At 44.4% G+C, this 20,850-nt stretch overlaps 1 protein-coding gene across 3 annotated transcripts in view; it reads left to right on the top strand.

The window, feature by feature from the left end:
- Positions 1-3,552: 3,552 nt before the first annotated feature.
- The window catches only part of LOC148036666 (peptide deformylase 1B, chloroplastic/mitochondrial-like), a 39,758-nt gene continuing 22,460 nt past the window's right edge, over positions 3,553-20,850 (top strand). For all 3 annotated transcript variants that reach the window (XM_087678710.1, XM_087678709.1, XM_087678708.1), the window contains exons 1-4: positions 3,553-3,979; positions 9,905-10,043; positions 10,145-10,337; positions 10,424-10,534. In XM_087678710.1, coding sequence (XP_087534836.1) covers positions 3,643-3,979; positions 9,905-10,043; positions 10,145-10,337; positions 10,424-10,534 — 780 coding nt within the window. In that variant the 5' untranslated portion in view covers positions 3,553-3,642. The remainder of the gene's footprint in view (positions 3,980-9,904; positions 10,044-10,144; positions 10,338-10,423; positions 10,535-20,850) is intronic.

Below are 20,850 nucleotides of genomic sequence, written 5' to 3'. Positions count from 1 at the left end.
CATCTTTCACCCAGTCAGAGTTGTTGTTCCAGCTAGCCTTAAGCTCTTCACCTATCTTCTGTCTAGATCGCCATCTAAGCTTCACACAGTGGAAGCACACGGGTGGACAAAGCCATCTTTGTATTAGTTGTTTGGAGTTAAAGAATTTACTGATTCTCCTCTTATCTGTTGTGTACTCTCTATCTCTTTCTCAGATTCTGTTCGCTACGCCGTGTAATATTTTACAAGATCCCATGGAACCAATACAATGAATTGTGGAGGAAAGGGAAGCATGGAATCATTTTGTCACCACATGTGAGTTGGAGGACATTACTCAATTGGCCACAGTGGATTGCAAGCCTGGATACACTTGGCACGATACACATATTGGCATGTCCTAGAGAGGTGGGAGATTAGACAAATTTTATGCTATAGAGGGATCCTAGTGGATAAACGAGGAGTTGAAGTATGTTGCATCGGGGGGTGTGGTTGCCTCTAATCATACACCAATTTGATGACATTGAAAGTCATCCTCCTAGTTGGTTATAGTAATGGCCCACCCCCATTTAGGATGGATGTAGCATCTCTTGATGATAGAAGTTTTATCACTAATCTATCACATGTGTGGGAGATCACAAGGGACTCTAATAAAACTCCTGAGTACAAATGGTAGAAGTGTTAGGAGGTTGTTACTTCAGTGGCTAAAAGCTACAGGAGACAAAAGCTCAAATCAAAAGACAATCCAAGGAGCTAGCTATAAGAGCTAGGGTTTTTTAAGGGAGGCTATAAAGGGTTGCCCGCACAATGGAATCCTTCATCATTGCCTGCAGGATGTGGAGACTTTCACGAGAGAGCAAGATGCCTATGAAGTTAGTGTAACTAAAGTACAACTAAAAGGCCAATGGGAGTTGCTAGGTGATGGGCCAAATGAGTTTTACTTTGCCAAGCAGTGTGCCAAGAAAAAGATGGAAACAATTACTTGTGTTGAGGACAAGAATGGGGTTCTAGTCCAAGATGGAATTGCTATGTTCCATATTTTCAGGGATCATCTTGCCTCCGTAGTGGGCACAAAATTGCCATGTGTACCTGCTTATGAACAAAGGTTGTAGGACCTCCTTAGAGATTTGATTACTATTGTTGATTCTAACCAATATTTGCTTCTTAACAAGCCCTTCAAAAAGTAGGAGATCAAGGAGGTAATCTCATCAACTTTAAATCAAGAAGATTCCCTGGGTCGAACAGTTCTGTCAAAAGTTGTAGCTTACATGTGGTGGGGACTTGGTGACATTACTTAATTGCATTAGATAGTTAGGGGGGCTGGAGCCCACATATATAAATCAAGGGTTAATAAAGCTAATTTCCAAATCTTAGGAAAGAAAAAGGGTTTCCAAGTGGAGATTGCTTACAATGCTGAATTTCTCTTATAAGGCCCTTGCTAAGGCATTGGCTTGTTGTTCTCGAATTGATATACTCTATGGACCATGGTATCAACATGCAAACAAACTATCTACTCATAAATATGGATTGGGATAATGCCTATGACAGGGTCAGCTGTGCATTTATTTTGGGCACCCTCTGTGCAATGAAGTCCGATAGCACCTTCACTAAAAGGGTCACATCATTCTTCAAGGAAGTGTCTACTTCAGTCACCAACATTAATAGTGTGGTCTCTTCTCCCTTTAATTTATGCACGTCTATTAGTAGGGACTCATCATTAAGTTGCAATATCTAGCTCTCTCCTTATTCTTACAAGTCGAAGTCCACCAAAACCCCAGGTTGATACTACCTTTGGTAGATAGTTGAGCAATATAAGCTCAATAAGAGAGAGGTAAACTAGTTGAATAATGTGTGAAATAGGATTGACCTACATCCTTGGTGGATTCTCAAGACTCCATCTTGAAGGACCTGGTTAGCCTCATTGGACAGCAACTATGGCACTGTAGGTCTACCAATGACACCAAACCACCCTCACGGGTAGTTCTTCTAAGAATTCAAGCCAAATGGAGAAGAAATTTCCCTTTGGCCAGCATGGGGCCATGGGAGAAGCGAGCTAAGAGTGTCTAGAAAGCCAGACTTGCATTTTGTATCAACGTCTTGAGGTGGAGGCTACTACTCAAGAAGTTGCTTGTGAAAGCAAGGTTGTTTATGATAATTCATGTCTCTTCACTATGCCCCTTCTATGGGTGGGAAGAGGAGGGAGAAAAGCACCTCTTTTGGGAATGCTTGCATGTGACATCGGTGTGGAAGGCAATTAGAGGGTGGCTAAAAGACACTAGACTCAATGGAGGTTTTAAGATGACAATGGCCTTCTTTGTTGATCATGGTAGGTTAGAGAACAATACATGGTGATTTGTGGTAGGTTAGAGAAAAATACATGGTGATTGCTATCTCTTATCAATGGCCCAACCCTTAAGTTTATTTGGTCCAAAATAAACAATTTGAAGGGTAAGCCTAATTGCTGCATTGCCCAGCTGTGCCAGGAGGCTTTAGCAGTAGACTATTGTGAAAAAATATGATCATTGGATATTCAAACTTTTTTGGAAAAAGGTTAAGTCTAAACGCTTGAGCCTCACTACATCTCTTAGATGTTGTAATCTTTTTACTTCTTACCTTATAATACAATTACTTCCTTACAAAAAAGTCAATGTGATAACTTTGGAAATGATAATGTGATGCTATGGTAATATTACCTAACTAAATGCAAAATGATTAGTACTATAGAAATGGTGCAATCTCTTGTCTTTACTAGCATAGTTTGATCAATCTATAAGTATGCGAGCTTATTTAGTGGCAAGGGAGTTTCACTTGCCCTTATGATCACTTTTCTTGCTCGAGTCACACTCTTTTTGGGTGCCATCATAGTTTAGCCCCTTCATATTTTGGCTCCTTATATGATCCTTCACATGCAACCTTTTTGATCAAGCTTTCTGCGACCCTTCAAGAAGAGATTATAGCTATTCGATGAGAGATAGGAGATCAATATAAAAGTGTGATAATGGAATAATGGGTTTTTCTCATAGAGAGATCAAGGGAAGCATAGGGTTACAAGGAAGACAAGTATGTTGAGAAATTTCATGAGCAATTGAGAGAGAGAGAGAGAGAGAGAGAGAGAGAGAGAGAGAGAGAGAGAGAGAGAGAGAGAGAGAGAGAGAGAGAGAGAGAGAGAGAGAGACATTGCACATCCATGCTAGATAGGCACCTTGACATCGTGCTTGCATTAGTCTAGTAGGTAGGTGCAAGTGTACAATATCTAACAATGGTTCCATATTTTGTAAGGATGTACAATCCAATGTCGATGCTTTAGCTAAAGCTTTTGCACTTGTACACATTCTATCATTGATAGCAATGCTCATAAAAGAAAGTTATTTTTAAATACTAAAATGCTACTTTAGTCTTTGCTATTTATTGGCATTATGTACAACCAATATAAAAATAAAAAATAATATTGTGTATTTTTTACAAACATCCATGGATCATTATGTTTTTTAAATAAATACGACGCCATTATTAGATAACCTCGGACTGCCTAACATAAGTAGAGGTTGAAATCCACCACTTTATCCCTTGATTTCCCAAAACAGAGATATATTATCCCAATTACAGGTTCGGACCCAGACTCCCAGGCATCTGGTCGTGGTCTAATTTCCACAGTAACACCAAACAATGCGCACTGCAATAGGCGCTTCTCCATTGAAGCCACTGCTCCTCCCATTGCCTGCGACGTCTTTCTCCATTTCGCGCATTTGTCTACCTCTACGGCCGAGCTTCTCATGCTCCTGTCCGGGCTCTTCTTCGTCTCTGCAATGCGACAGCGCTGTCCATGCCCGGTCCATCGCGATTGTAAGATCATCTCTGCAAGGAGGGAGCAGACAGAGCGCTCCTTTCGCTGTGACGGACTCAGTGACATCCAGGAGGAAGGCGGAAACCAGGCTTGTTAGCTTCGCTCGCAGCAGGAGTGCGTTCGCAGAGCTTCAGAGATTGCAAGAGGAAAGCGATTCAGGTTTGCCTTCCCCTCTCAACATCGTCACCATTTGTTCTCAAACGACGAAGAAAACATAATTGGATCGATTGAAAAGACGACACTCACAAAAATCACTTCCCAAACGAACTAGTGCCTTATATCAAGGCACCGGGTAACCAATAGAGAAAGTACCGCCTTTTTTTTAAGAATGCTTGTTGCAATATTAACTCAAGAAATCATTTCTCAAATGAATGTTGCCTCATCCGAAACAAGCAGATGTAGATTGTGTGTGGGGGAGGGGGTGGTGAGTCCCTTGACCTCATAGGACATTTCTCTGAGTTTGTTCCTCTTGCAATAAGAGGCCTTCCAGCTCTGCAAAAGTAAGAGGCTGGAACCCTCCCCCCTCCCCCGTGTTGAGAAACCACTTCTTCCATGTATCCACCTCGGTTAGGGTTCGCATGGACAGCCCCTAAAGGGCTGGCACCCTCGTTCTGGGCACTTTGTCATCGGGCACCCACTTACTGGTGTGCCACCTTAGATAGCTTAGGCCTATAAATACCACCACCCACACTTTGTGCGACTCTTATTCCATCATCGCATGCCCTTCCCTTCTCTCTCTAGCCCCTCCCCTTTTGCTCACACCCCTTTTGGAGGACATTGTAGTTCAAGGTTTGTGCTCGCGTACTCCATCTTCACCCTCTGCTTGAAGCTCCCTATTCCACATCATCCAGCCTTTGCATTTGGAGCTTCCCTTGCCTAGCGTCACCATCTCCACCAAAAGGGTCAGCTCTCTCTCTTTCTCTCTCTATGCGCTATTAGCATTTGCATTTGGTAGCCCGGAGACCTCAAAATGTGGTGTTACCTTTCCCTCTCTTTAGGTGGCATTAGCATTGGTAGCATGGAGACCTTTCCCACATCTAGCGTCACCTATCCCAGCTAGGCATTAGCATTTTTTGGTGTCAGTTTTTGCAGCCCTAGCTACTTGTGTTTTTGCGTTGATAGGCCTTGATAGGCTGTGTTTACTCTCCTGGTGGCTGCCCTTATTGAGTTAGTGCAGTATTCTTATTGAGTCAGTATTCTAAGTGAGTGAGTGTAGTATCCTTCCCTCATCCTTTACTCTCTCTCTCTCTCTCTCTCTCTCTCTCTTTTTGCTTCTCTCTGTGTTCGTGTTTCTCTTCTGTTGGGTACTCTCGCATGGTATCATTGCCTAAGTGGAGACATAGTCTGGAGATTTCTTTCAAAAGAGCAGGTTTTCATGGTGGAGGAGCAGCCTAGATTTTCCAAATATAGATTTTCAGCCTACGTTTACCGCGTTTATTGCCCGAACAAGTGGTCTATTGCTCATTTGTATCCCTAGGCAGCCAAGGGACAGTCTCCAGGGACGAGGCGGCAACTTTCTAGCATTAGGTGGCATCAACTTTTGCATCTCGCTCAAAATACAAATTTGCATTTTTGTTGGTGTTCACTATCTAGTGCAAGCGTCATCATATTGGTATGGGCAACAGCTTCCTGAGACTTGGTGATAGCTTTTTGTATAGATGCCAGCTTCTTGGTGGTAGGCGCTAGTTGTTTCTCTGTCAAACACAGCTTTTTGGGTGATTGCAGGTTTGAAGTTGTCTTATCAGTTCACGAGCTTTGATGACTTAGAGGAGGAGCTTCTTTCTAGACACTCTTTTGAGCGGAGATGTGATTCTTGCGCTTATAGTTGGCATGAGGAGTCCCCCACCCGTCCCCCACCCGTCCCCCTTCGATTCATCTTTCTCAGAAGGCTTCGTCCTCTGTGAAGTTACCATCCTTGATACGTTCGGTATAGGTGCTTGTCTTACCTTCATTATCCAAAGAAGATAAACTTTATGGTTCAAACTATTCATTATGGTTGAGTAAGGTGGAGTGCATACTCGACACCTTTAATCTTTGGGCTCTTGTTTTAGATTCCATCCCCCCTCCTAAGGAGGATCCCGAAAATGGAACTTATATGGACTGTGCAGTCTTGTTAGAATTAGGTTGCACTATTTGAGGAGAAAGGTTGGTTTCACTTTGGTTTCGTTTATGAGTTACAAACACATGCTCCAAAATATCTTATGTTGTTGTAGAGGCCTTGCATGACCGCACATGAGATATAATGACCCTCTTAATTGACAAGGCAATCGATGTGACAAAGCTTGTGCATCTTTCAAGTCCCATTTTTTTTGATTTACTATAGGAGGAGCAAGGGCAGTGTGAAGAAAACTACTAGGGTTTGCATTGAGGAAACACAGAGTGTACGACCACGACAGAAACACCAAGAGACAGACATAGACACAGAAAGCAAAACTCAAACTCTAAATGCAAAACTCAAATGTAAAACTCAAAACACAAATAGAAAAAGGGAGAGAAGAACACAACTCTGAAGTGAATGAATATTGCAAATGAATGTAAGAGTGTACAGATACTCAAGGGCAGGGCAGTGTGTCGGAGAGTGAGGTCCTCCGGAGATGGATCCCAAGTCTGTGATGACTAGTCGAAGTGTCGAATGGCGAGGATGCAGCAAACGTAGGTGTTAGGAGGACATGGAGCACCAAATGCAAGTTGAACAGGTGACGAAGAGGATTGGTAGCTGTTGCCTGGTGTGAAGAAGCTGTCCCCTGATGGAGGAAGCTATCGTCTAGGAAGATGACACCAAAGGCAATTTGTGGATGCAGTTGCTAGTTGCTGCCGCTAGGTGTAGAATAGGTCCAAACGCAACAGTAGAAGGTTGCTTGATGATGGAGATGCACTGCTAGTTGTCGCCTACACACTAGAGCAGCAAACACAATAGTAGGTGTGGCAGCAGTCTTTGGGGCTAGATAGCCACATGTGTGTGGATTGATGACTGAAATTTGCACTCAAGGGTGTGAAACCTGCACAGACGGGAATAAAGACTAAATGGGGGCAGTTTGTCTATTTATAGATAATGAAGAGTGCCCCAAAGAATTAGGGTTTTTGGGGGATCACTGAAACTCTCTTGCACTGCTCTCCTTTTTCAGCTAAAAAGCATGTTTTAGCTCAATACCCCCTCTCAGGCCCAAAACTAAGCCAAAAGGTTAGGCTAGCCATGTTGATTTTTACTTATCCCAAGGCGTCCCATTCCAAAGTAGCCAGGGCATTGGATAAAGGGCGCACGCTGGCTGCCCAGTGGCCTACCAAGACTATAGAGGCGACGGTTTTCTTACCAAGGGAGTCCAAGTAGTCACCCCAAAGAGGACAGGGCATCGGACAAAGGGTGCACGCTAGTTGCCCAGTGGCCTACCAAGCTCTACAAAGACGGATGGAACCACATCGAACTTTTAAAAAAAAAGTGAGTGAAATGTTATGGGATGCGGCCGATTGAGTAATAGTGACCCAGAAGATGGGAGTAGGTTGGGTACACCCAACACATTACAAAACAATATAAGTGTACCCTTCCACTCAAGGGTGTGGATGACGAGGAAAAACAGGTGATGAGGCATCCGTGTGATGGAGTATGGTGGTATGGTGATAATAGCCATTAAGGGAAACAGCTTACGATCCGCTCAAGTGGTGCTTTGCACAATGAGATGCAAAGTATGCTACATGCTAAAGAATGCTCGTGTAGCAAGTGCCACTTGGACAGTGTCCCTCGTGGAAAAATTGTTCACTTGTCTAAGTGCCCTAGTATAATGATGATGAAATCATGCAATGCAAAGGGGAAGGTACAACAGGGGGGAGAAGCCGATGTCGAAGACAAAGTGCTGAAGCTTGTAGAATACCAAGAAGTGTAGGAATCCCCTCTCAACCTGGATGTAGATGCCGAAGAAGGAAGAGAAGTGTGATGTCGGTCTTCGTGTAGTGCCGAGAACCATAAGGAATGGAAGAAGATGAAGTTGATTAGGGACCCTGTTGGAAGAGCAAGGTAGAAGTCACCGCTATGATAGCATTGAGAGAGATGTTGCACGATCCGCCTCGAGAGGGGAAACCTCCATGTTGAAAGAAGAGCAAGCAGTCTTAGGATGATGAAACCATGAAAGGAACGGTGTGCATCCCCATGTCTCTAGCCTAGGTAGGACCAAGGCAATTTGCAAGTTAGCCCTACACTGAAAGACAAAACTTTGCAAAAGAGATGAGAGTTTGCAAACACAGAGATCAGTGGTGAGATGCTCCAAAGCAAAACATAACAGAGAGAAACATCTAATTGAAAAGACAATGCAATGAATGTGTATGTGTATGAGTAAATGCAGCGGAAGACTTAATAATGGAAAAGATAAGGACAATGAATCCTATGGCCCCGACTCTAAGAGTGTGAAAAATGGATGCTAGACTGACCTAGGGTATCATAAGGGACCTAGAGATATGCTAGTCTAAGAAGTTGTTCACCATCGGGTACGTCCAATAGCAAGGCTTTGCCAAGGGAACGCCTGATGAGGTGGAGAGAAAGGTGAGATGGATGCATGTAGTGCAATCGGATAAGGACCTACAAACTAATTAGCTTGTCCCTTAGGGGTAGTAAAAGAGATTGTCTATTGAGGTTGTGCTCGGGTCACATGTCCAACAGCAGCAACGAGTGGTGAAGGAGCAGATGAAGCAGGAGCGGAAAGTGTAGCCCCACTGGATTGTGCAGTCGTAGCGGTTTACAGAGGCTTTTTAGGTGGAAGACCTTGGGCCTTGGAGCGACACTCCTCGTCCACATGGCCTACTCTCTGGCAGTGTGTGCAATTCTCACCAAAGGAGCATGGTGAAGGCCAATTCCCTGAGCAAACCAAGGGGCAAATTGGTTTGAAGGCTTGCTGGTCATTTGTGATAGCAAGAGGCACTTGGATTAGTGGAGGAGGTTGAAAAATCTAAGTGTAATCCATTGCATCCATTCGCAATACAAGTTAAAGAAATTTTGCAAGGGGTGCTAGTTTTGGGGCCAACGGGGTGTTCAATGTCCAAGATTAAGTGTTAACATTTGTATTGCAGTTTATGTAAATTTATTTGCTTGCTATAATTAGAGTTAAATTGGGTCATTACCTCCCTTTTCCCCCCAAGGAAGGTTGGTTTCAACATAGCTGTGGAAGACTGCACTTTGCTCCCTCTACTTCTGTTCGTCCTCATCTGGTGTCTTCTTTGACACCCTCCTGCTTGGAGGACTGTATTTCACTCCCGCCATAGAGTATTCACTTTCATAGGTGCTGCCGCTTGATCAGCTAGGATAGTGCAGCCATCTCGAGCCATTTTGTTAGCTCTAGACTCCGTGGTTCATGCCTCAGCCGCTGTACCAGAGACATAGAAGCCAAGGGTCCTCATTGTATCATCATTGTACATGGTTCATAATTTCATTCATTCTTTCTATTTCTAACCATTTCTTTACATATAGTTGGGGCTGGACCACTCTGGTTTTCTTCATCTTGAGAGGGGCTGCTGTTTCTATCCTATTTTAAAAATTTGTACATACTCTCAGCATCCTTGTTTTTCTAAATGTCGTCGAGGGAGTACAAGTACAGGTGTCAGTTGCATTTAGGGGACTGTATTTGGGAATCATAAGGCCCCTAATTTTCACCCTTAGCATTTTTCAGGCCCACCAGCTGGCTGATCAAGATGGCCCATGATTTGATTGGCTAATTTACAGGTCAGACCAGTTTGGCATTTCTTCTTTTCCGGGATTTGAATTTCGCACTATACATTGCATATCCAAATCTGAGTTCAGTCTTTGTGCTTTTGTCTTCATTCTGCCTAAGTTCATCATTCTCTACTGTCCACTTCTTGGATCTTTGTTCCTGTCAAAGGGAGCAATATTATTAGGTTTGAACTTTGGGACATCTTGTCCAAAGTGTCTCTTCAATATGACAAAACTGGCAGTCTCTTAAAATAAAGAAAGTGGTGCACACATTTCTAAACTTCTCCTCTCAAAATGCCATGTGTAGTATCTTTTGCATTCCTTGATTTCTTGATGTAGATTGTTCTGGCTTTCTGATAGTGGTCTTACCTACTTGCTGGAAATAAATGCAGCCGTGTCATTAGCATATGAGAAACCATTGGAGATAGTTTTGTATCCAGATCCAAGGTTAAGAGGGAAAAACAAGAAAATAACTGTTTTCGATGACAAGCTGCGAGAGTTGGCAGAAGAGATGTTCGATGTTATGTATAGGTAGGCCACATGGCATACTTGTAGAACATCATCTACATAATTGCAGACAGCTTTAATTCAAGTTTATCATCACTTACATTTAACACTTTTCATGCTGTAAGGACTGATGGAGTTGGACTGTCAGCACCACAAGTTGGAGTCAATGTACAGTTAATGGTGTTTAATCCTGAAGGTGAAAAGGGTAAAGGAGAGGAGATAGTGCTTGTTAATCCGAAGATTTATAAGTATGGGAATAAGCGCTACTTGTATACTGAAGGCTGCTTATCTTTTCCTGGTATAGAAGCAGATGTAGAGGTTAGTTCACTGAATGGTGCCACTTTTAATATGGGACTTTGCCACCTTTAATGTGACTTTTCAGTAGACCGTTTTTTCTTTCACAGAGACCAGCAACTGTCAGGATTGAAGCACAGCGTCTCGATGGCAAGAAGTTTTCTCTAAATTTGAAGGAATTCCCAGCCAGAATATTTCAGCATGAGTATGATCATTTGCAGGTCTAGGAACTTTCTTCTTTCATGTTTCTTTATTTATTTAAACTGAGTTCTATGTGCGTAAGTCTGATGTGCTACCAGATCGGTTGTCAAATGCCTAGGTGTGCACATGAAGGGTCGTAATTGTGAGTATGTGCATGTTTGCTTACTAATGGGCTGAGATTTTTGCAGTAAGAAAGAGGAGGGCATATTTATGGAAAGAGGATGAATGTATAAATGTGCACTTGCATGTAACTTGTGCCATGTTATGGGGCTTGAATATTTTGCATTTAAATAAAAATGATGTATAAGGATGGGATGGATGGGTGAATGGATGATATATAGCCATGCATGCCATATAGATGTATTATGTTATATGTATGCTTGTACATAGATGAGAAATGAAGTGAGAAGAAGGAAAGAAAGTCATCTTAGTGTTTGTGAGAATCCGAGCAATGGAATCCATAAATAAGCCAAAATGCAAAGCATACCAAGTGGAGGCACTTGACTATAGGGGAGGACCACCTCTAGTGCCATGCCAAAAAAAAAGAGGAAAAAAAACAACAACAAACCCACCCACCCACCCGGTGCCTCCAATTATGTGATGAATAAATGTGATGGAGGCATACATTTACATAGCATGAGAGATTGGGATACTCTTGAGAAGACCAAGACCATCCCATAAAGGTGTTCCTAGGCTACTCATAAAGTGGCCACACATACACCCCAGTACAAGCCATTAAAATGTCTAGCATACATAATATGCACAATGTTAACACTCTCTCTTATATCATGGGTGATCAGTGGAATAAAATGTACAATGATGTAGTGCTTGGAATCAACCACCAAAGAAGATCCTTGGAATTTTCACCATGTCGCATACCTGAATAGTCATCCGAAAAATCTTAACATCATAATACATATGACCACAACAATAGATACACCATGCATAACTCTAGCATTGGGTGTATCGGCCAATGCTAGATGTGCTTTGGGAGAAGCACCTTAGTGGATCTGCAACCTCGAACATAGAAAGTGTTAACATGAGAATCTCTATATCTATTGTGAGATGGAGACATGATTGAAGCTCAGCACAGAATGCAGTAGACAGTGTGAGAGTGAAGCACAACACCCAATGCAATAGACTGAAAGAGAGTGTAAACTGAAAGTACAAGGTACAACCCTAAAAGCTTAGGGTTGTAGGGGGTGTTTACACCCGAACACGATAAGTACTCGTAAGTGTGTGACATAAGGACATACGAAATAAGACCATAAGTTTGGGGGAAAAAACCTCTTCTACCGAGAGTAAAAAGTGTCCCAATGTCCTATTGATCATTGACACTCGTATGTGAGCGTAGGCGTGAGGCGTAAGTGAAATACACAACAAACCCCCTTGGAGTGAAGAGTGATCAAGAGTACAAGGATCATCTGCCACCAAAAGAGATTAAATTTATAGCATTGCAAAATGCTTCAAATTTGTCAGGAGGAAGAGCTTTGGTGAAGATGTTTGCCATATTACTAGTGGTAGGACAATAGACAAGGTTGATATCTCTTGCATGTAGCTTCTCTCTGACAAAGTGATAGTGTATCTCAATGTGTTCCGTGCGTGTATGAAACATTGGGTTCTGTGCCACTGCAATGGCACTCTGACTGTCGATGAACAAAGGAGTAGGCTTCATAATAGATACATCCACATCAGCTAGCAATCGTCTAATCCATATGCATTCAACTGTGGTAGTGAAAGCTGCCTTGTATTCAGCTTCATATGATGATGTGGCAACAGTGGATTGTTTCTTGCTAAGCCAAGATATGCAAGATGAGCCAAGAAAGAAACAATTGCCACTAGTGGAGTGAGGTGAATTATAATCACCAGCCCAATCAGAATCACTGTAAGCATGTAATTGCAGTGGTCCCCCCTTGGCATAAAGCAATCCAAGAGACCTAGTACCCTGCAAGTAACGGAAGACATGCTTAACAGCTTGCCAATGTGACATGCGTGGCTGATGTATATATCTGCTCAAGGCTGAAATTGCAAACTGTATGTCCGGCCTAGTGTTGCATAGGTAAATAAGATATCCAACTGTTGGAGCATATGTGTGTATATCAAACAAATCACTGCCATCATGTAATGACAGCTTTAGTCCAGGTTCCATTGGTGTACAGACTGGCTTGCAATCCTGTAAGCCAAACTTCTCAAGAAGTTTACCAATGTATCTTGATTGTGATAAACCAATACCTCTAGAATCATGTATGAATTGAATGCCCAAGTAATAATGCAAAGACCCCAAGTTTGACATGTCAAAAGTTTGCTGCAAATTTTGTTTGAATACTGAAATCTAATCAGCATGTGTCCTTGTAAGCAAGAGATCATCAACATATAGACAAATGATCAGCATGGATCCCCCCTTTTTACATACGTAAAGGGTAGACTCAGATGAGCTGTTTATGAACCCTTGGCTAAGCAAAAAACATCTATCTTTGCATACCAAGCTCTAGGAGCTTGTTTCAAACCATATAAAGCTTTTTTCAGCTTGCAAAACAAGTGTTCCAATCCCTCAACTGCAAAACCAATGGGCTGCTGTACATATACTTCCTCATGAAGTTCCCCATGTAAAAATGCAGTTTTAATATCCAATTGATGCACAGTCCATCCATAATGGGCAGCCAAAGCAACCATAGACCTGATGGTCGTCGTGCAGGAAGTAGGAGCAAATGTCTCCTCATAGTCAATGCCTTTCTTCTGTGCATATCCTTTAGCTATAAGCCTTGCCTTATATTTGTCAATGGATCCATTTGCATTCCGTTTCAGCTTGTAGACCCATTTTGTTCCAATGGCTTTCTTCCCAAAGGGCAAAGACACTAAATCCCATGTTTGATTCTTAGTGATAGAATCCAATTCAGCTTTCATTGCTGCTATCCAATGCTCACTCTGTTGTGCATCCTTAAAACATTTAGGCTCCTCATTATCAAGTGTGCTTCCTGCCATAACAAACTCCATGGTATGTGCAGTATCATGCATACGAGCTTGACTTCTAGTATGACCAGCCATGGGTTCATCCAAATGACTATCTTTAATAGTCTGTAAATACCATCTAGGCATTTGCCTTGCCTCTTGACCGTGCATAAGCTCTTACTGAATTTCAGTTTCAGCACTTTGCTGAATATTTAGATCAGCCAGTGGCTGATTTTCTGCATTTTCCAATGAAGCAGTTGGCTGAACATTGAGTTCACTTGTTGAAACTCCAGTTGAATCACCAAATGTAATGGGCAGCAGTCCTTCAAATACATCATGGGCAGTCTGATATGTGTCTAAACCAAGAAGGGACAAATCTGATTTTTCATCAAATAGTACATCCCTACTGACAAACACCTTTTTAGAGACAAGATCATATAGTTTGTAGCCTTTGCTCTCACTACTATATCCCACAAAAATGCATTTGATAGTCTTGTTATCCAACTTTTTTCTGAGTACATGTGGAATGTGTGCAACAAAAGCCAAGAATGCATCATATACTTCTGACTTTTTTACCAAAGAGTTTACCAAAGAATAGACCGAGCAGAATCGTGTAAAGTCATAATAAAAGTTACAAAATCCTCCCAATGACTTTGTTTGCATAGGCCCATAGACATCCGAATGTACTAACTACAGCTTGGCTGTTGCTCTAAAAGCAACATCATGGGGAAATGAAAACCGATGCATTTTTCCCAAAATACATCCTTTGCACAAGTGCTCAGGAGGTCTCTCCAGAAGAGGTAATCCATCTAGCATCTGTGTACGCTGTAAGAGTATAAAGCTACCAAAGTTCACATGCCCCATCCGAGCATGCCATAACTCTGTATGTATCATAGCAAAAGTAAGAGTGGATGCCAAGTACGCTGGTTGATCAACTTAAAGAGCCTCCAACTCGTATAACCCATGACATAAAGTGCTTGTCAAGACCAAAGTCATGTGTTCTTTGTCTCTCACCATGCATCTATCATCATCAAATGCGACTTGCAATCCACAACGTGCCAAAGAAGAAATAGAGAGCAGATTCTTGTTTATGCCTGGCACAAACAAAGCATCCTATAGGCAGAGAGTAGAGCCATTAATGGTTGTGAGCACAATCTCCTCAATCCACAATGTGCCAAAGAAGAAATAGAGAGCAGATTCTTGTTTTGGCACAAACAAAGCATCCTGTAGGCGGAGAATAGAGCCATCAATGGCTATGAGCACAATCTCCCCAATACCTCTAACAGGGTATGATGCATTGTTGGCACACCGTACAGACTTGCAACTGGAGCTGCACCAATAGAAGCAAATAAATCTCTGCGAGATGTAATATGTCTAGAAGTACCATTGCCAAAAAACCAAGTGCTTGCATCCTTAGTAGAACTAAATGCTTGATCAGCCCAAGAAGTGTCATAACTGCATGTGTAAAAGCAAGTCCCTGTCTGCAACAAAGGACACAGATTCAGTAGCAGTGGAAGGAGCATTAGAAATAGTCATTCCTGACTCCTCCTCCTTGGTGATGCACTTTCTGCACTCAATGATGTAGTGGCCTGGCTTCTTGCAATAATGGCATTTGCCTTTTTTGGCTTGCGTGTCCCCTTGTTTTTTACTTCCTTGTGAAGTGCCAGAAGTCCCAGAGCTTTGCGGAGCATTCTTTACGTGGTTGCCTTTGCTCTTTTGTCTAGCCATAAAAGTGTGCTCAAAGGCTATGGCATCCACACCACTATTTCTTCTTGTTTGCTCCTCTTCTAGAAGCAAACTGACTAATTGAAGAAAAGCGATTGGTTGTGTGGCAATCCTCATGGTGAGGTTTAAGGCCGTATGAAAAGCCAAGTATGAAGGAGGTAATGAGTTCAATGTAGTGGATATCATTCGTGTATTTGAATAGTACTCATCAACATTCATAAGTTGCTCACGCAAGTCCTGAATTTTGTTCAAGTGATCCTGAATAGAATCACCCTCATCCATTTTTAATGTCTCTAGCTCTTTCTTTAAGAAAGAGATGCGAGTCTCATTCTTACATGTAAACATCTACTCCAAAGTTAGCCAAGCTTCTCATGAAGAAGTTGCTGAACGAATGTGGGGGATGATGGACCGTTGAACTGGTAATGCAATGAGCGACAAAGCCTGTGCGTCCCTTGTATCCCATGCTTTTTGAGCTGTTGATCTTTGGGGAAGTGGCTAAAGTGGAGTAGGTTGAGGTGCCTGTTGTCCACGTCCTCTTGGAGGAGTAGTTGCAGCCACAACTCCGGGCCTAACTTCTTCTCCACTGACATAATCCCAAAGATTTTTCGCCACAAGCACATTCTTCATCATGAAGGACCAAAGTGAGTAGTTGTTTCTATCCAATCTGTCCTCCTTGGATACATAGGTAAAGACATCTCCTCCCTGATTTGCCATGATAATCAATTACCAAAAGAAGCAAAAGAGCAATGTCCAAGCTGGACCAAACTAGAAATCTCAAAATTTCCAGAAATTACAGCAGATAACTTGTTGCAATTAATACATTCGGGTGCACTCTGTGAAAATTGTCTGTAATGCACGCAATCCAAGGTGCATTCAGTGTTCAGCAATACTGTATTAGCAAAATCCCTAAAATTTCTTGCCTCAAATTTGTCCAAAACAGTCTATCCGTGGCTGAAACTGCAGTACATGTGCCAATGTCCTCAAAAAACACAAAAGACCCAAAATTTCTGATAAATTAATTTGCATCAACCGTGTCTAGGACACGTATTCATAGTTCTGCGTCTGCCCAGGCTGAAGTCCCTTTGTCTAGAAATGAATTCTGGAATAAAAAAGGTTAAAAAAAAAAAACTCTAAAAGTGCCAAACAAGCTTGTGGCCCAGGTGTAGATTCAGTCGCAGGCGCAGGTTCAAAATGGTGGCAGGCTGCATGTTAGAGACTTGACGGGAGCTTCCTTAGATGTTGGCGTTTGGCGTGGCAGTGGCGAGCTGGCGGGTACAGGCGGCGCAGCTGTCGTCAGAAGCGGGCGTGGCGGCTGCAGGCGCAGGAGGTTGAAGACCGGCGTGGTTAGATAGGGAAAGTGCAGCAGGCGAGGGCTGGGCGGCTCCAGGAAGTAGGTTGAGCTGTTGTAGGATAGGGCGCAGGTTGAGCTGCTACAGGACAGGCGCGGCTGTGGTGGTCTTGGGGCAGTGGCGACAGGGAGTAGAACTGGACCTGAGCAGAAGACTTAGCTGAGTTGAACAGAGCCAATGCTCTTATACCAAACGTGAGATGGAGACAAGATCGAAGCTCAGCATAGAATGCAATAGACAATGTGAGAGTGAAGCACGACACCCAATGCAATAGACTAAAAGAGAGTGTAAATTGAAAGTACAAGGTACAACCCTTAAAGCTTAGGGTTGTAGGGGGTGTTCACACTCGAACACGATAAGTGCCCGTAAATGTGTGACATAAGCACATACGAAATAAGACCATAAGTATAGGGGGAAAAACCTCTCCTACCGAGAGTAAAAAGTGCCCCCGTGTCCTACTGATCACCGACTCTCCTATGTGAGCGTCGGCATAAGTGAGGCGTAAGTGAAAAACTACCCATCTATCATGCATAGCCATGTAGAAGCTTGACATGTACCACGGATTCCCATCTTTAGGCTGTGAGAGTGCGCAACGGAAGAAGAACACGAACACAGAGGAGAGGAGAGAGAAAGCAGAGAATGAAGGAAGAAAGTCTGCACTGACTGAGATGAATGCTGAATACACTGAAATGGACAGAACAGTCCCTGCACGCAGCCCGGAGCGTCAGTGAGGGGACCAGGACAGACTGGAAGCAGTGGCAGCACCAATGCCGGAGACGGAGATGACGGAGGCAGTGCTGAACCTGCAGAGCATAATGCTGGAATGACTGGGGGGGCTGCTATATATAGCCCCCAGGCCAGAAAACTGGCCGACCAGCCAAATCTGGCCGACCTGGCCAGATTTGGCCGACCAGCCAGATCTGGCCGACTTTGGCCAGATCTGGCCGACTGCCCAGAAAATGGGCAGACTGCACAAAAACAGCCCAGTTTGGGCTGTATGACACCCAAGGCTGCTGGCTAACCAGGGCAGCCACAAAATGAACTGACAGAGCTCCTCTGTCTCCTGTCAGACTCTGACAGGAGCTCACAACCAGGAGATGACAGACTGAGAATGATAAAGAGCAGGCTAACACCCCCTCTCAACTCCTGGGAGAGTCTGAAGACCCAAGAACCGCATGTGATGAAGCAAAGAAGCCTGAGGCAAAGGCTTTGTGAAGAGATCAGCTGCATTGTCCGCCGTAGGACAATAGACCACCACCAGCTCCGAATCCACGATCCGCTCTCGAACATAGTGATACTGAACCTCAATGTGCTTCGTGCGAGCATGAAACACCGGGTTCTTGGCCAGAGCAAGAGCACTCTGGTTATCCACGCACAGCTCTGTAGGTCCGGTCTGGGAAAAACCAATCTCCGCGAGTAAGCGATGGAGCCAAACTGCCTCCATAGCGGTCGAACATAGGGCCCGATACTCAGCCTCTGTAGAAGAAAGTGCCATAGTAGGCTGCTTCTTGCTGCTCCAAGAGACAGCACCAGATCCAAGGGTGAAAGCATAATCTGTAGTGGATCGTCTCGAATCTACATCACCTGCCCAATCAGAATCACTCCATCCAGAAAGGGTAATCCCATCTCCATACATGATCCCGAAGGATCGAGTCCCTTGTAAATAGCGAAGAACCCGCAAGGCCGCGTGCCAGTGATCCTGGGTAGGAGTCTGCATAAAAGAAGACAATAAAGCCACCACAAAAGAGATATCCGGCCGAGTGTGAAGCAGCCAGATAAGAGAGCCGACAAGGCACCTGTAACGGGTGGGATCGGTAAGAGGAACTCCAGCTGTCAAAAGCTTGGACTCAGGGTCCATGGGGCATGAGATAGGCCGACACTCAGCCATATCAAACTCCGAAAGAAGCTCGGAGATGTACCTGTGCTGCGAGATAAAAATGCCCTGTGCCATCTGATAGATCTCCAGGCCTAGAAAGAAGTGAAGGATCCCTAGATCCGTCATGTCAAACTCCTGCTGAAGAATGGACCGTGTATGTTCCACCTGCTGAGTGTCGCTCCCTGTTATGATAAGATCATCCACATACAAGATAAGGAACACCGAAAGAGAATCCACAACCCGTAAGTAGAGGTTGGGATCATAAGCGGAGCGTGCAAAGCCACTCTGTAGAAAGAAGCGGTCAATCCGCTGGTACCAAGCACGAGGAGCCTGCTTTAGGCCATAAAGAGCCTTCCGCAGCCTGTAGACATGATCCTCCTTCCCCTGCACAAGAAAACCAGGAGGCTGTGAAACATAAATCTCCTCCTCAAGAACGCCATTTAGAAAAGCAGACTTGACGTCCATCTGATAGACAGGCCAACGGTGGTGAGCAGCAAGAGCCAAAAGAACTCGGATGGTGGACATCCTGGCTGTAGGAGCAAAAGTCTCAAAGTAGTCCAACCCTGTACGCTGTGCAAAACCCTTGGCAACAAGCCTAGCCTTATGCTTGTCCAAGGAGCCATCTGCAAGATACTTGGTCTTAAAGACCCATTTCACACCAATCACCTTCCGTTTCGCGGGACGCGGAACAAGCTCCCACGTATGGTTTCGCTCGATGGAATCGAGCTCGGCCTGCATAGCCTGTCTCCAAATATCTTGTGCAAGAGCCTCCTCCACAGTGGAAGGCTCGGAATCCTGAAGAATCTGTGACATAAGAGCATAGTTCACACATAGTGAACTGTCCCGCTGGGCTTGTAAACGTGCTGATCGACGTGGACCTGTAGAAGAAGCAGGGAAGTGAGTAACACCTGAATCCTGCATGAGCCGGCGATACCATAAAGGAATCCTGAGAGACTCCTGCTGTGAGGGAGATCGGGGGGTCTCCGGAACCTGCAAAGCACCCAAATCGGAGAGGGACTCCCCCTCACCGAGTGAAGGTAGATCCTCCGCTTCTGAAGAAGGCTGTATATCCCGTGAAGATCCCGAAGTGGCGGTAGAAGAGCTCGTAGTAGACGGAGGCACATCCACCAAAGGGGAAAGGGAAGCCGAAGGAGGAGGAATAGGGAGGGTGCTAAGGGGCATCCTGGAAGGAAGTGAAGGGAGAGAAGGTGGGGGGGGGGGGGTCCGTCGATGATGAAGAAACATCTGTAATGGAACCATCAATCGGATCCTCAAAGGCCGAAGCCTCATCAAAGATCACATCCCTGCTCACCTCAACCGTCCGCGTCGTCGGGTCATAGAGCCGATATCCCTTCGTGGTCGTACTATAACCAACGAAGATAAGCTTTCTCGACTTAGAGTCGAACTTCGTCTTCCTCTTCTTCTTGTCCACATGGACAAAAGCATCGCACCCAAAGATGCGAAAATGGGACACGGAAGGCTTCTTCCCAAAGAAAGCCTCATACGGAGTCATGTCCTGTAACGCCGAAGTCGGAGAGCGGTTGCGAATATGCACCGCTGTAGCCACCGCCTCACCCCAAAGGAAATGAGGAAGACTCCTATGCTCCAGCATAGATCGGGCCATCTCAATCATGGTCCGATTCGCACGCTCCACCACACCATTCTCTGATGGTGTGTTCGGATGGGAATACTCCACCCGAATACCATGATCCCTGCAAAACTGAGAGAAAAGGTGAGAAGTGAACTCGCCACCGTGATCAACTCGTACGCCATAAACCTTGGAAGTTGTTTGGGTCTCCACAAACACCTGCCACTCACAGAAACGGGAGTATGCCTCGCTCTTGTACTCCAAGAAATATGGCCACACATAACGACTAAAGTCGTCCACAATCAGCATCAAATACTTGGCCTTCCCAAGGGAGGCCGTGCCCATAGGTCCGCAAAGGTCGGTGTGAACCAACTCAAGCGGAGAAGTAGCCCTCCTAGAAGCAACTTGCGGGTGAGGCTGCCGGTGCTGCTTGCCCCTCAAGCAGCTAGGGCACAAAGTGTGTAGAGGAGGGAAATCAAGAAGCCCCTCCACCATCTTCCTCCTAGAAGCCCGGCGAAGAGAATCAAGGTTCAAATGACCATACCGAGCATGCCAAAGCAGCCCAAGCTCATGGGAAGTCCGCGCAGCCAAGGCTGTGAGCGTACAAAGCCCACCCTCCTGTGTACCTGTCCAAAGAGCATCACCTGTAGAAGCATCCTCCACTGTGACTGCATCCTGTGTAAAAATGACTCGGGTACCTAACTGAGTAAGGCCATGCACAGATAATAGGTTAAAACCCAAATCAGGGACATAGAGAACTTTGGCGGAGGAAGACCGCCTGTCAGAAAACATAGGTAAAGTCCCCACGCCTCGAACAGGAACTGTAGAATTGTCACCAATGGTGACTGT

The sequence above is a fragment of the Lygodium microphyllum genome, chromosome 5, assembly GCF_053477565.2.
Source record: "Lygodium microphyllum isolate KBCC chromosome 5, Lygodium_microphyllum_v1.1.10, whole genome shotgun sequence".
In the NCBI taxonomy this organism is placed as follows: Eukaryota; Viridiplantae; Streptophyta; class Polypodiopsida; order Schizaeales; family Lygodiaceae; genus Lygodium; species Lygodium microphyllum.
The sequence above is the reverse complement of the archived record's forward strand: the minus strand, read 5'-3'. Positions and strand labels throughout refer to the sequence as shown.